This window comes from Sceloporus undulatus, chromosome 8, assembly GCF_019175285.1.
Source record: "Sceloporus undulatus isolate JIND9_A2432 ecotype Alabama chromosome 8, SceUnd_v1.1, whole genome shotgun sequence".
Lineage (NCBI taxonomy): Eukaryota > Metazoa > Chordata > Lepidosauria > Squamata > Phrynosomatidae > Sceloporus > Sceloporus undulatus.
The window spans coordinates 11756061-11768560 of NC_056529.1; the positions used below are offsets into that span (position 1 = coordinate 11756061).

At 37.7% G+C, this 12500-nt stretch overlaps 1 protein-coding gene across 1 annotated transcript in view; it reads right to left on the minus strand.

Moving 5' to 3' along the window:
* Positions 1 to 1402: 1402 nt before the first annotated feature.
* Positions 1403 to 12500, minus strand: part of URI1 (URI1 prefoldin like chaperone) — a 45519-nt gene continuing 34421 nt past the window's right edge. The window contains exons 5-11 of the mRNA XM_042437335.1: positions 11938 to 12029; positions 11502 to 11562; positions 10683 to 10860; positions 8950 to 9217; positions 6068 to 6210; positions 3848 to 4106; positions 1403 to 2242 (exon numbers count right to left, since the gene is read on the minus strand). Of these exons, the coding sequence (XP_042293269.1) occupies positions 2054 to 2242; positions 3848 to 4106; positions 6068 to 6210; positions 8950 to 9217; positions 10683 to 10860; positions 11502 to 11562; positions 11938 to 12029 (1190 nt within the window). The 3' untranslated portion in view covers positions 1403 to 2053. The remainder of the gene's footprint in view (positions 2243 to 3847; positions 4107 to 6067; positions 6211 to 8949; positions 9218 to 10682; positions 10861 to 11501; positions 11563 to 11937; positions 12030 to 12500) is intronic.

The window sequence follows — 12500 nt, forward strand, 5'->3', positions numbered from 1 at the left end:
ATTTCTTAGCACTTATAATTTAAAAACAAAAAACCTCAATCTAATACCTCACAAACAAAGCTTTTTGTTTCATAATTATAGGTCAATCATTCTATGGATTAACCAGATAATCAGAATTAAATTGGGAGCATAGAAAGTTGCCTTTTCAACAGATTGGACAATTTGTCCATCAAGCCTTTTGTGTATCTTTACTGGAAGTGGCTTTTTTGGATCTCAGGCAAAGGACTTACACATCTTACACATCAGCTATTACTAGATCCTTCTGAGTGGAGATATGAGAACAATACTGAACCTGGGACCTTTTGCATTCACTAACCAAATTCTTGCAAGTTAACACAGAGCAGTGTTGTACATTGGGGCCACATTGGAACACACTTCAAACACCACTTTCCTTTGTCCATAAACAAAATATGACGATCATACTGTCATGGTATAGACAATGAACCAAGCTCACAAAGAGAAAGCTGTAGTTCTTTTTGTTTATTTACCAGACATATTCTATCCCATCTTATGGCAGACAGAGATATTCTAATTATTCTATGCTTTCCCTTCACAGAGGAGCCAACCAGAAGTGCAGTAGTCTGAGCAGTGGACTATGACTCTAGAGACCAGGTTTGAATCCCTACTCGGCCATGGAAGCCCACTGGATGACCATGGGCAAATCACATATTCAGCCTCAAAAACCCGTGTGATAAGTTCGCCTTAGTCAGAAATGATTTGAAAGCACACAACATAAATTCCTTCATAGAATAATTGCCCTCTGGCTCTTCCTGAGCCATAAGATATATATGGACTGACCTTCAACAAGATAAGATGCCAATGAAATAGAACAGAAGATGGGTGTTATCTCTCCTGGTTGGTTGGATAACATATAGAATCTGATACAAACATGCTGTTAAATGGCAGTTAAAGGGAAATGCTGGGCTTTTTGATATCCCCTCACCCCAATTTATCAAAAGTAAAATGCTTCTGGAGTAGCAATAGCCCAGTGGTACAAAAAGCCACTGTTTGGGAAGATGCAGCTGAAGGACCGAAAGGAAAGGCCACTTCCTTTCCGAGCATGAACTATTCTTTATCTTGAACTCAAGTTGTGAACTCTGGACCACAGTCCAGGGCCAGTTGCCTCCTGGAACAGGCCATAGCTACAGCACTGCATTTCTGAACACACAAAAGAATGAGAATGTCTCTGTGAGGCTAAAGCGCTTTTAGTTTAGGGTTAAGCTCTTCTCCTCATGAGCACATAATCTTCACTGACATTAATAGATGTTCGTTAGAAAAGAGAGGAAAAGAGAACAAACTTCTTTGCACTAGAAGGTTCAGAAAATGTTTCAAGGAACTGATAAATGGAAACACCCCCCCCCCCCAAATCTATATTACAACCCAAAAGAATGCGGTCTCGATATTCTGGATTTTAATTTTCTTTAATTGAAAAGTTTAATTTTACAAAATACCATTTTCTTCCATCAAGAAACGTCCCTGCAAAGTATGTGAACACAGCGTTCTGTTTCATAAATGCTATACAATGAAGTTATCAGAGGGGTTTTTTTTTTCAAATAGGAAAGAGATGATTCGTCAGCACAGACACCTAAAAGCAAATCCTACAAAACAATGGGGGGAATACGAGTTAATCTTAAAATGCTAAAGCAAGTCATGAAATATAATTGTTGGCTCTATTTGAAAGTTGGGAAGTTTCTTTCAAACGACCCATATGGCGTGTGGAACATCACATCTGGTACAAAACTGCCTCTATTTAGATTTAAACATAAACACAAAAAAATCCTTATGAAGATTATTCTTTTGAAAATTATTCCAAGTGCTATTATTGTAAGGCAAACATGTACAAAGGTGCTGACTGCATACAGAGATTTTAAGAAAATATGGAGAATTTTGAAGTGTTTCCTCATATATTAGAAAAAGAAATACCATCAACGAGAGGTCTAAACACAAACAATATCAAATTAACAGTCTGCCATTTTGTTAGCTAGATGTATCCCATCTTACAGATTGTGCCAATGGGCATGAAAAGCCAAAACGTCTGTCGTGTTAGTGGGACCTAGGTTTTCTGTTGCATCCTGGCAGCTTTGAATTTTGAAACTCTCTTTGTAGATTCTTCTGATGCTTCTGAGAATACTTCCTCAAATTTTCGTTCAGGAATGGTAGGTAAGACGGGATGAGCAATTATGGGGTGCGGCACTGAAACCAGAGACAAAGGCTCCTTCTCAACAACAGTTCCCGAGAAAGCCTACAAGAGAAGGGAAACCTTCAAAATAAGCTTATAACTTTGAGTTGTAAAGCCAGGCCTGTTAAACATTTTTACTGAATCTCAGCCTTATTTCCACTCCCATTTCTTTAAGTCAAGAATATAGAAACTGCCCTTGCATAGGCAGCTCTATGCAGAAAATTCCTGCCTACTCAAAAGAAAACCTGAGTGCCAGCTTTCAGCAGCATCACATATTATCATCTGTAACTTTACAGAGTAGGAGTAGGAAATCTATGGCCCTCTAAATATTGTTGAACTACAACTATCATCATTACTGACCAGGGGTTATTGTAGATGAGACTTTTAGGAGCTAGAGTAAAACATCTAAAGGGTCAAAGTAGAAAGGATTTTGCATAAGAACAAAAACTGCCTTCCTTGCTGACACAAGTTTAAAAATATATAAATGGTCTGAATGGGATAACATCAAATTTCTGGGGTTTATCAGTATCTCCACCCTACATTGCATCTGTATGGTTTAGTACCATGGCCTTTTTAACAGCTTCAAGATGACGTGTGGCATACACATTGGAAACCTACGTATTGTATCTCTTTTCTGCTCTTTTCAGTTAAGGTTGTGCCAGATAGGCTCAAAATATTTTAGTAGGTGGAAGACTGCTAATGAGACAATCTATCAGTACTCTTTTTCCTTTTGTTAAATCCTAAATTCAAACATATTAACAGTCAGAGTGTATAGGCAATGGATTTATTTTACTATAATCTTGCGATAAAGAATAAAAAGTAGCTAGCATCCAGATCCAGAATGTTTTTAGTCATCAGGAAATAATATCAAGTTTATAGGTAGGAAATAAGAAGTGATCAAAACTGTCACCTTTTCATAATATAAGAAAGCACAAGATACATGGTAAACTGAGCCAATCTCTGAAAGCCCATGGATTTTCTCTATTCCAAGAAGGACCACAGGCTTTCATCTAACTAATTGCTGTCTATTCTGAAAGGTATGAGACCCCATGGTTTCAAGGCAAAGGTGTTTTCCATTCTTTTAACTGGGGATGCTGAGGACTGAACCTGGGGCCCTCTGTATGCAAAGCATGTACCTCACCACTGAACTGGCTTGGATCCTAAGTTAAGTAAGGAAGATCACAGAAGGAAAGCTTCACATACTTTCTGATCCATTCTTAGACCAACTTATTCCTCTCCTCAACATTCTTCTAAAGGACATGAAGTGAAGCAGTGCACAGATTCACTCAAAATCAGATTTGGATCCTAAGATACTACCTTTCAACATACACAAATGAAATGTTTCTTGTTTCTGGTCTGCAGCTCCTACCCCTTTTCTTCTAGAAGGCCCACAAAACTTAGAGATATGGGGTGAGGGGAGGTATACACAGAAAGGACAGTAAAGGCAGTACATTTTGCTGCAAGAAAAGGACAGTGTATTTTGCTCAACTTACCAAAGCTAGGCCTCCCTCCAGAGAAAAATAATTTCTTCCCCTTGCAAATTTTTGCTATTCTCACCAAGCAATAAGCTATTAAGATTTACAGAATCAAATTATGGGAAATGAAATTAATGAAGATGTCTTACTTGTCCTAATAATCTTTCAAAAAAGAGAAAAACTCTTCCTGTACCTCATAGATTCCTGACGAGAGTGATGATTTTTTGGGTAGTTGTTCCTGCTCTCCCTCTTCCTCCTCTTCCAAGATCCCTTCACTGTTATCACTGTAGGTAGCTTCATCATAGCTTACACTCCTCAGAATTCCTCGTCTGTCATCAAACTCAGCAGTGCTGCTCTCACTGGTATCACTGCAAACACTATTCTCCCGGCTTCGAGACTTCAAAATTGATTTACGAGGGACATACTCTCCATTCACAACATCAACAAAGACTCTGTAAAAGAAAATGTTAGCTTTAATAAACTATGCAGGGGGAGGGGAGAATAACCTCATGACAAATTCATAATAATTCCACTGTGTCTTTGGTACAAATTAATTATGATGACTTTGCCTACCCAAATTTCTAACTAAAGCCTTTTCAGAGGTAAAATATAGATGGATTATGTTCTGCAATGCAACTGTTACGCTTCCTCTTTTGAGAGGCTAAGCAACATAATTTCCCTTCGGATGTAAGCATCCTTCAGGAAGACATTTACTGAAATGTATATGCTACAAAAACAAACTGTAAACCAACTGAAGATTTTTAATCAGAGGGATACCCTCTTCATACACAGATTGAGTATCCCTTATCCAGAATTCTGAAACACTCCTAAATCCAAAACCTTTTGAGCTACATCTCTGTATTGCATTTGCAAGGCTGAAAAGAGACACGGCTGTAGAGAGACGTGGAGATTTCTGAAATGGCAGGTGTGGATTCATGCCCAGCGCTATGTTTGGGTTCCTGCCATTTCACAGATCCTCAGTCTTTCTCCAGCCTCATGATGATATACAAAAACAGGTATTCCAAAATCAGAAATACAGAACACTTCTGTTCCCAAGCATTTTGGATAAGGGCTATTCAAGCTGTACTAAGTACAAAGACTACAATTAAGGAATTTTAATATGGTTTTATATGGTTATAAGGTTTTCCTAATTTAAAGTGAAAACCTGCTGTATGCAGACCTTGTACTCTACCAAGTCATGGCCGGTCTTTTCGGCACAGGAAACAGGATGCAAGGGGGGGGGGAGATACAAAACATGGAAACAGACATTTTCACAATGAAACACTATCACCCACTTAAAGATTCTACATTTCATTCAAAAGAAACTTCTTGCTCATATAAAGGAAACACTTAATTGCTCTGTTGAGGCTAATGTTCATATTCTTCCCATCTATGTCAACAATGGGACAATGAGAAACTGTTCCTCAAAAAGCTATAGACAAGACATCAGAACAGTGATTTCTAATTTGGACACTGAAGCCAACTTGTAGAGGGTTTGTCATGGAGACTATCTATATACTAATGGAACTACAAGACAAACAACATTCCGATTTAGTTAGAAAACAGAAATGTGGGACATAAAGAACAAGAGCCTGGCAACTTTGCAAAACTGGTTTGGCTAAATAAAGGACAAACAACTGGGAAATGCCCAAAACAGAACCCTCAGTCTGGGAATCTGTGTATGGATGAAAAAGAAAGAGTAAACTTCGCCCAGTCTCAGGACAACCATTTTTAGCTAACCCCAAGTATATTATTTTAAAAACTTAACATAGTTGAGCTGAAATCATGAGCATTTTGTAATCGTTTTTTCAAAAAATACAAATAGTAATACAAAAATTTACACTAGTAATATATAAAAGATGTATAAAAATATAACATAAACTAGAAAAAGAGGTCTCAATTGAAGAAAAATTATGGATGGAATATTGTACAGCTAAAATGTATTTTATCTTTTTGTTTTCAAACAAACAAACAAACAAAACAGATCTATACAGTTGGTCATCAAAATGGAAAGTAGAGGCTGGTGAAAGAAAAATCATCATCCCTAGATACATTTTGGAAGCATACTTTATTAAGGCAGGTTTTAAGGCCAAAATTATGGGTTTTGATATGACCCATGGATAAGCCGAGGGTAAAACTTAGACTGGATGGATAAAAGAACAGAGGGGAGTCAGTGCTTTCAGGACAGATTACACTCTTGCCTTTCAGCAGGGGGTGATTCCTTTTTTAAAATAATTTTAAAGTACATTATTTACATTGACCCAGTTTTTTTGGGTCAATTTTTTGATTAAAATTTCTACATTCATACATGAATATATACAGTAGTTCTCAATTTCATGGGGGAGTCTTAATTATTTTATAACTGAAGAATGAATTATACTCTATCTAATTGTTCTTGTTACAGTTGCCATACCGGTAAACGTCTGCTGGTGTTTTGATGCTGGGTAGTTCTGTAGATGAGTGTCCATTACCATTGCTGTTCCTCCGTTTCCGTTTTGCCTCTTCTTTCTTTTCACTGAATTTTAAAGTTGTATTTTTTCCTGTGTTTATTCGTACCTGGAATTAAGTTGTGAACTATCAGGTCTGTAACTGCATAAAGGCAAAACTTCATTCTCTAATTAGCCAGAAACAACAATTAAAATAAAACATTAAGTTGAATGTTATCCTCACATACAGTTCAGATACAATGCTAAACTATAGTTCAGTGTTCCACACTCAAGTTTGTTCCCTTTGGTCTTCTTTTTTTAATATTGTTATCTCAGGTTTTCAATTCCATTTCCAACTAGTTATGGCTTATGTTTGAACTTAAAACTGTAGTTAGTTTAGAAAAACAAGCCGGGATCAGAAGTAACCATTTAAAATAGGATTGTTTCCCTAAATCAGGGATGTGTAACATTTTCAGTCCTAAGGGCTGCTTCAGGCATTGATGGTGCCCCACCTCTATTGGCCACATATATGCACAAGTGCACACTTTGAAATACACTAACATGCATTGGGACAGTTGAATACTTAATGTGACACCCACCACAGTGAACCTGTGCAAGTTCACAGGGGAAGGGCTTTCACCTTACGTCTGTTCTTACAGGTGTATACAAATTATATTGGTGAGAAGAAGGGTGCTTTTGTGTCACTATGGGAAGTCAAGGTTAACATCTCCTTTAGTCTCAGAAAGTTCGAACAGAACCACTGCTCCTGTACTGCCATTACTGCTGTGGAAGCATCATTCTCTATCAGATGTAAGGGAGGGCAACACAGGGCCTGCAAAGGTCCCAGACCTAAACTTAATTATATGCCAAAACATAATTAACACTGGCAAATAACCAGTGTGATGTAGTGATTTCAGTTTTGGACTACTACACAGGAACTGTGTAGTTCAAATCCCTGCTCAGCCATGGAAATTCATTGGGTAACCTTGGACAAGCCTTGTTCTCTCAGTCTCAGAACATGGCAAAAGGAAATCCCCTCTGAACAAATCTTTCCAGATCTCTTCCTGCTCTATGATTCCAAGTTCACCTTAGGGTTGCCATAGGTCAGAAATGACTTGAAGGAACCCAGTAACAAAGAATAATTGAAGACTAACCAATTTTTCCAGTTTCAGACACAATTATAAAGCACCGTTAGTTCAACACAAAACCAAAAAGTTTCATCTTCCTTGCAAATGCACCATTAAAGGAGAATGTATTATTATTATTATTATTATTATTATTATTATTATTATTATTTCTAAAGCACTGTAAATGTACATACAATGTACAAATGTAATTTTGAGTGTTACGTCTGAATACAGCTATTGAATCTACTAGATGTTCACAGGAGGCAAAAAATTAGATTTGAACATCCTAAGTTTAGCAAATAGACTGATATTGTTATATTTACACTCATGAATGTGGGAAATGCACTGTATTAAGAAATCTACCATTGTCAAGTTCTGTTCTCTAAATAGTTTCTATCTTCTATGTGACTCTGTTAGATTACTGTTGTCCCCGAATCCTGTATTTCCTTGCCTTCTTGAACACACTTTGCCAACTGGGCGAAAGGGGGACTGTTTTTTGAAGTGAATAAAAGTGAATTCTTGTTGAACTATGTTAAGAATTTCTCTTAAGAACTTGAGTTAATTTTGTGTATGTTAACAGCTAAAATTTCTTATGGAAAACAAGAGTCGTTCCAACAATGGCAGAGTGGGAGAACAGGCTCATGAGTTAGCAATTACGGGAATGTTAACTAATTATATTAAGAGTTAAACATGGCAGACAACAGTGAAATGCTTTCTTCTAGAGCTGCACATTATTTGTGCAATACTGGCAGAAAAGAGCACAGCCTTCAAAATTACACATATTTATTTGATATACTATAAATCATAAATTACAGTTCATGATTTATTGATTTATTACATCCCAGCCATTTAGCGTTTATTAAAATGATAAGAGAAATTATTTTAAAACAAGCAGCACTTTAAAAACAAACATGCAAACAAAACTGACAATCCTGTTCTGTATCCCAAAAGGATGCCGTTAATAACTTGCAATATACTTATTAGAGTGATTAACAAATAGAAGTTCTTAAAGGCTGTAGCAAGACGTCTGGGCTTCTGGCTTCTTCAGCTGCTCAAAATAAAAGTGAGCTATGTCCAAGATGGCAATTAAGAATGTAAAGGTGTATGGATTTCAATACCACTTTACAGGACATTTTCAAGCTGAAATGTAATTATCTAGATTAAAAATATAAATTTTCTTTTCACCTAACGATGCCAAGAAAACATCACAGCTGGTATCTTGTTCAGAGGTTATGAGAGCATGTGCTGGGCCTGTGACCTTGTAACTTTTGGGGATTCACATTTATTCTCATTAACAACAGAATGTGACCCTCAAAACTTACAATTTCAGCCTGGCACCACCTTGACCAAAAGGTTTCTGAGCACTGCAGGTTAGGGAGTTGGAAAATGATGTCTGCAGTGGTCTTCCAGCTGCATGGTATCTTGAGAGAAGCAGTTGTGGCAGGACCACCAGAAGTCTCTCCTTCTGCTTGTTCTCAAAGTGTCCAGGTGACAAGGAGAGTGCTACAGGCCTCATTTCCCAGTGCCCTGATCTGCACTATCTGGGAAAGTCACTGCCAGGCTGGGCTTATTTGTGAGTGTGTGTGTGTTGGCATCTTTAGGTATAACCATAATGACTGAGCTCTGCCAGTGTAGGTATGTCTGATGATGCAGAATCTCAGCTCACATTGGTTATGGGAAGGGATCACAACACTGGTAATTAAACTCTGTAACATGAATGCAAAAATTACCGCAATACTAACCCTTTTAGGTTCCACAGTATGGGAGAAATATATTGTTGGTATAGCATTCTCAGCAATGGCTAAATCCTCCTCCTCGTCACTGCAACAATGTACTGGGCCATTAACCTGATCTCTGAACAATTCAGAGTTGGCTACTTCTTTCTGAAAATTGCCCTGAGTATTAGATTCATTTTCCTCATGAACCATATTCACATTTGTCTTACTGTCTTCTTTCTCTTCTTCAGAGGAGGAAGCGTCTTCTCCATTTGCCTGAACAGTATCAGAAATCCTAAAGAGGAGATGTGGGACAACATGAAACACCCATTTGAATCAGAAACACTAAGAATAGCATTACAGGAGTCACTTTGGGTCCCATTTTTGGGAGAAACGCAGGATATAAATTTGATAAATAAATAAATACAGTGCGGCTTCAGTAGCCAAGGACTTGCCATCTGTGGATTTCAGCATCCACAGATGGCAAGCCCACACTGTCCTCAGTGGTGGCCCATGCACACGGCCATGCCATCATTAGGGACAACAGGACTTCAGGTAAGCCCCCATCCCATTGTCCCTAATGCCAGCACGGCCATGTACACATGCTGCCATTGGGAACGACATGACTCCAGCATCCACAGATTTTTGTATCTGAAGGGGGGGGGGGTGTCCAGAAATTAAAAACTCGTGGTAGAATTCCACTCTTGAGCCAGCTTAGTGTAGTGTTCTGAGTGTTGGACTCTGAGAGATCAGGATTTAAGTCCTCACTCAGCCAAGGAAACCCACTGGATGATCGAGGGCAAGTCATACACTCTCAGCCAAAGAATCAGCAATATTAAATCTCCTCTGAATGAATTTTGCCAAGAAAATCCTCCAACAAGGTTGTCATGAGTCAGAGTCTACTTTAAGGCACAAAACAAAAACAAATCCATTCTTATTATTTAATTTCAGCTGTGAGCAAAGAATGAACAATGTTTTAAAGACTATGGTAAAGGTATGACTGAAATACAACTGCAGTCTTATGACACAAGTTTTGTATCCTACACAAATGAAAACAAACAACTAAATAGGAAAATATGTTAATTTGGTCAGTACCCAAACCAAATCTACAAGCCTGTTTGCTATTCTTGTTTTGATTTAATTAACATCTTACAACTGAGGGCAATTTTAGAAGTTCAGGTTTCTTGTGTGAAGATAACTCTGACATTTCCATTAGAACTGGAAAACGTGGCAACAAAATTTCATGTGACCATAACAGCAATAAGTCACATACACATATGACAACAGTGCATATGAGACTGCAGTGCACTCTAATCCGGGTTAGATTTAGCTCACCAAAAGAAATATTAGAGGAGGTCCCTGTTAGAGCTATGTGGGCACCTCAGGGAAGTCCTTTTTACTTACGGTAGCCTTAGACCAGTGGTCCCCAAACTGTGCCCTTTAAGAGATTTTGGACATCAGCTCACAGAAGCTTCAACCATGTTGGCCAATAGTCTGGGATTCTGGGAGCTGAAGTCCAAAACCCCTTAATGAGCACAGTTTGGGGACCACTGCCTTAGATTCAAAAGAGGCAGCACAATGTGGAACATTTTACATATCCAACATAACACACAAAGTATACACATCTGACAATACTGGAAACACAAGTTATTAGCAGCTCTCCTCCATTCCAAGGATTGAGATTTGATGTAGTTAACAATGGTCTTAAATTTTCTTACATCTTTTGAACAGAAAACTCAAACACGGAACTCTCTAGATACCTTTCAAGTTCACCAAGGATCTCTTCTTGCCTCTCCAGTTCATCAAGCCTGGCCCAAAACTCTTCCTCTGATTTCAGGTTCCCAGTGGATTTTTCATCAGTTCCATTTTCTTGAAGTTTTTCCACAAAAGCAAGGGTTTTTGGTTTTGAATGAGGTTTGTGAGCAGTTCTGTGTTTTCCTGGACAATTTTAAAAAAGGGCTTAAAAATACAATTGCTATGTAAATTCAAACTAAAACTGCAATGGAGGAATCTAGACCAAAACAAGCTCAAACAAAAATAAGTCTTCTATCTCCTATTACTATTGACATTTAAGCACTTTTACCAATGAACATGAGAAGTGTCTCAGGTTATCAGTTTATCATTATCCAAACGTAGTGATACAATTTTCCCTGAAAACCGAAAAGCTATAATGCTGAGACATTTGCAGAACAATGATTCTGCATCCGTTATAACTCAGGAATAGAGGAAACTGTCTAATGACCCATCTATTTCAGTACTGTCTATACTGATCAGTAATGGTTCTCCAAGATTTCACATAGGGGTCTTTCACAGCCCTACTTGGATAGAACTGGGCATTCAAAATAAAGTTCAAATACAAACCTTGATTTTTTACAGGGGGCACCATTTTACTACACCATTGTATATAATGGGACTTGAGCATCTATGAATTTTGGTATCAATGGGGGGGGGGGTTTCCTGGAACCCAGCCCCAGCAGCTACCTATGGCTCACAGTACATTAAACTGGTGCCAATTTGTTTTCAACATTAGACAAAAGAATAGAAATACAATGTATAGCTTTTTAAAAAAAGAACCTCACCTTTTGTTTCAGTGCCATTACTTTCAATCACTTCTTTTATATCAACAAAGTCTCCTGCTGCCTAGTTAGAAAAATAATAAAATAAATTAGTAGACTTAAAATACTATTTAAGTGCAAGTATTTTTAGCCAGTTAATCTCAGAGGCTCAAGGGGTTTGTCACCTCTGTATCTCAGTTGTCAATGCTACACTGCAAGCAAATTAAGGTGAGTTCACAGTTTGTGGTATGACACAAGGGTAGGTGCATTTCTGATACTCAAAGATAACCATCATGCTGGATGTAAGCCAGATCTCAGGTTCATTTAGAATGACTGGCCACTGAATCTGATAAACTTAGATGAAAAAACAGCCTGAGAAGAATATACCACTTCTGTATGCTTACATGATTTTAAAATCTGTTTAATAAAGTTTCTTAGGGTACAACAGTAAATCTCTTACATCGCTCATCTTCTGTAAATCTTCTGTGAATTCAACTCTAGACTCATAATTCTTCATGACTTTTTGCAAATCATCCAGTTTTTTCCTTACATCTGAAATGACAATCATGATGGAACAGGAAGAGCATTAACATTTTATACCAAGTACACTTAAAATGAAATGCTTGGTAATTACAAAAATAATTTATTTCCTGACATAGCTTTAATTCTTTCTTTTGTTTTCCCCCCCAAGAAGTTTGTCTACACAGGTGTCAGCCTCAGCCATTCCAATACATTTTCACACTCATTTAAAACTGCCATTTTTTCTGATCACGAAAGTGTAGACACATGTTGTAACTGTTAGAATCTAGCATAAACCTCTCCTTCTTAATACAGGATTTGAAAGTAAAATTCCAGATGGTCACATTACCTGATGTCTACACAGCCATTCTAATCACAATAGCTCTAGTCACAGAAAAGCTCAGAACAACCACAGAGTATGAAATAATGGAAAACACAGAGGATTACAGTGGTACCCCGGGATACGAATGCGCCGGGTTACGAATTTTTCGGGATACGAAAAAA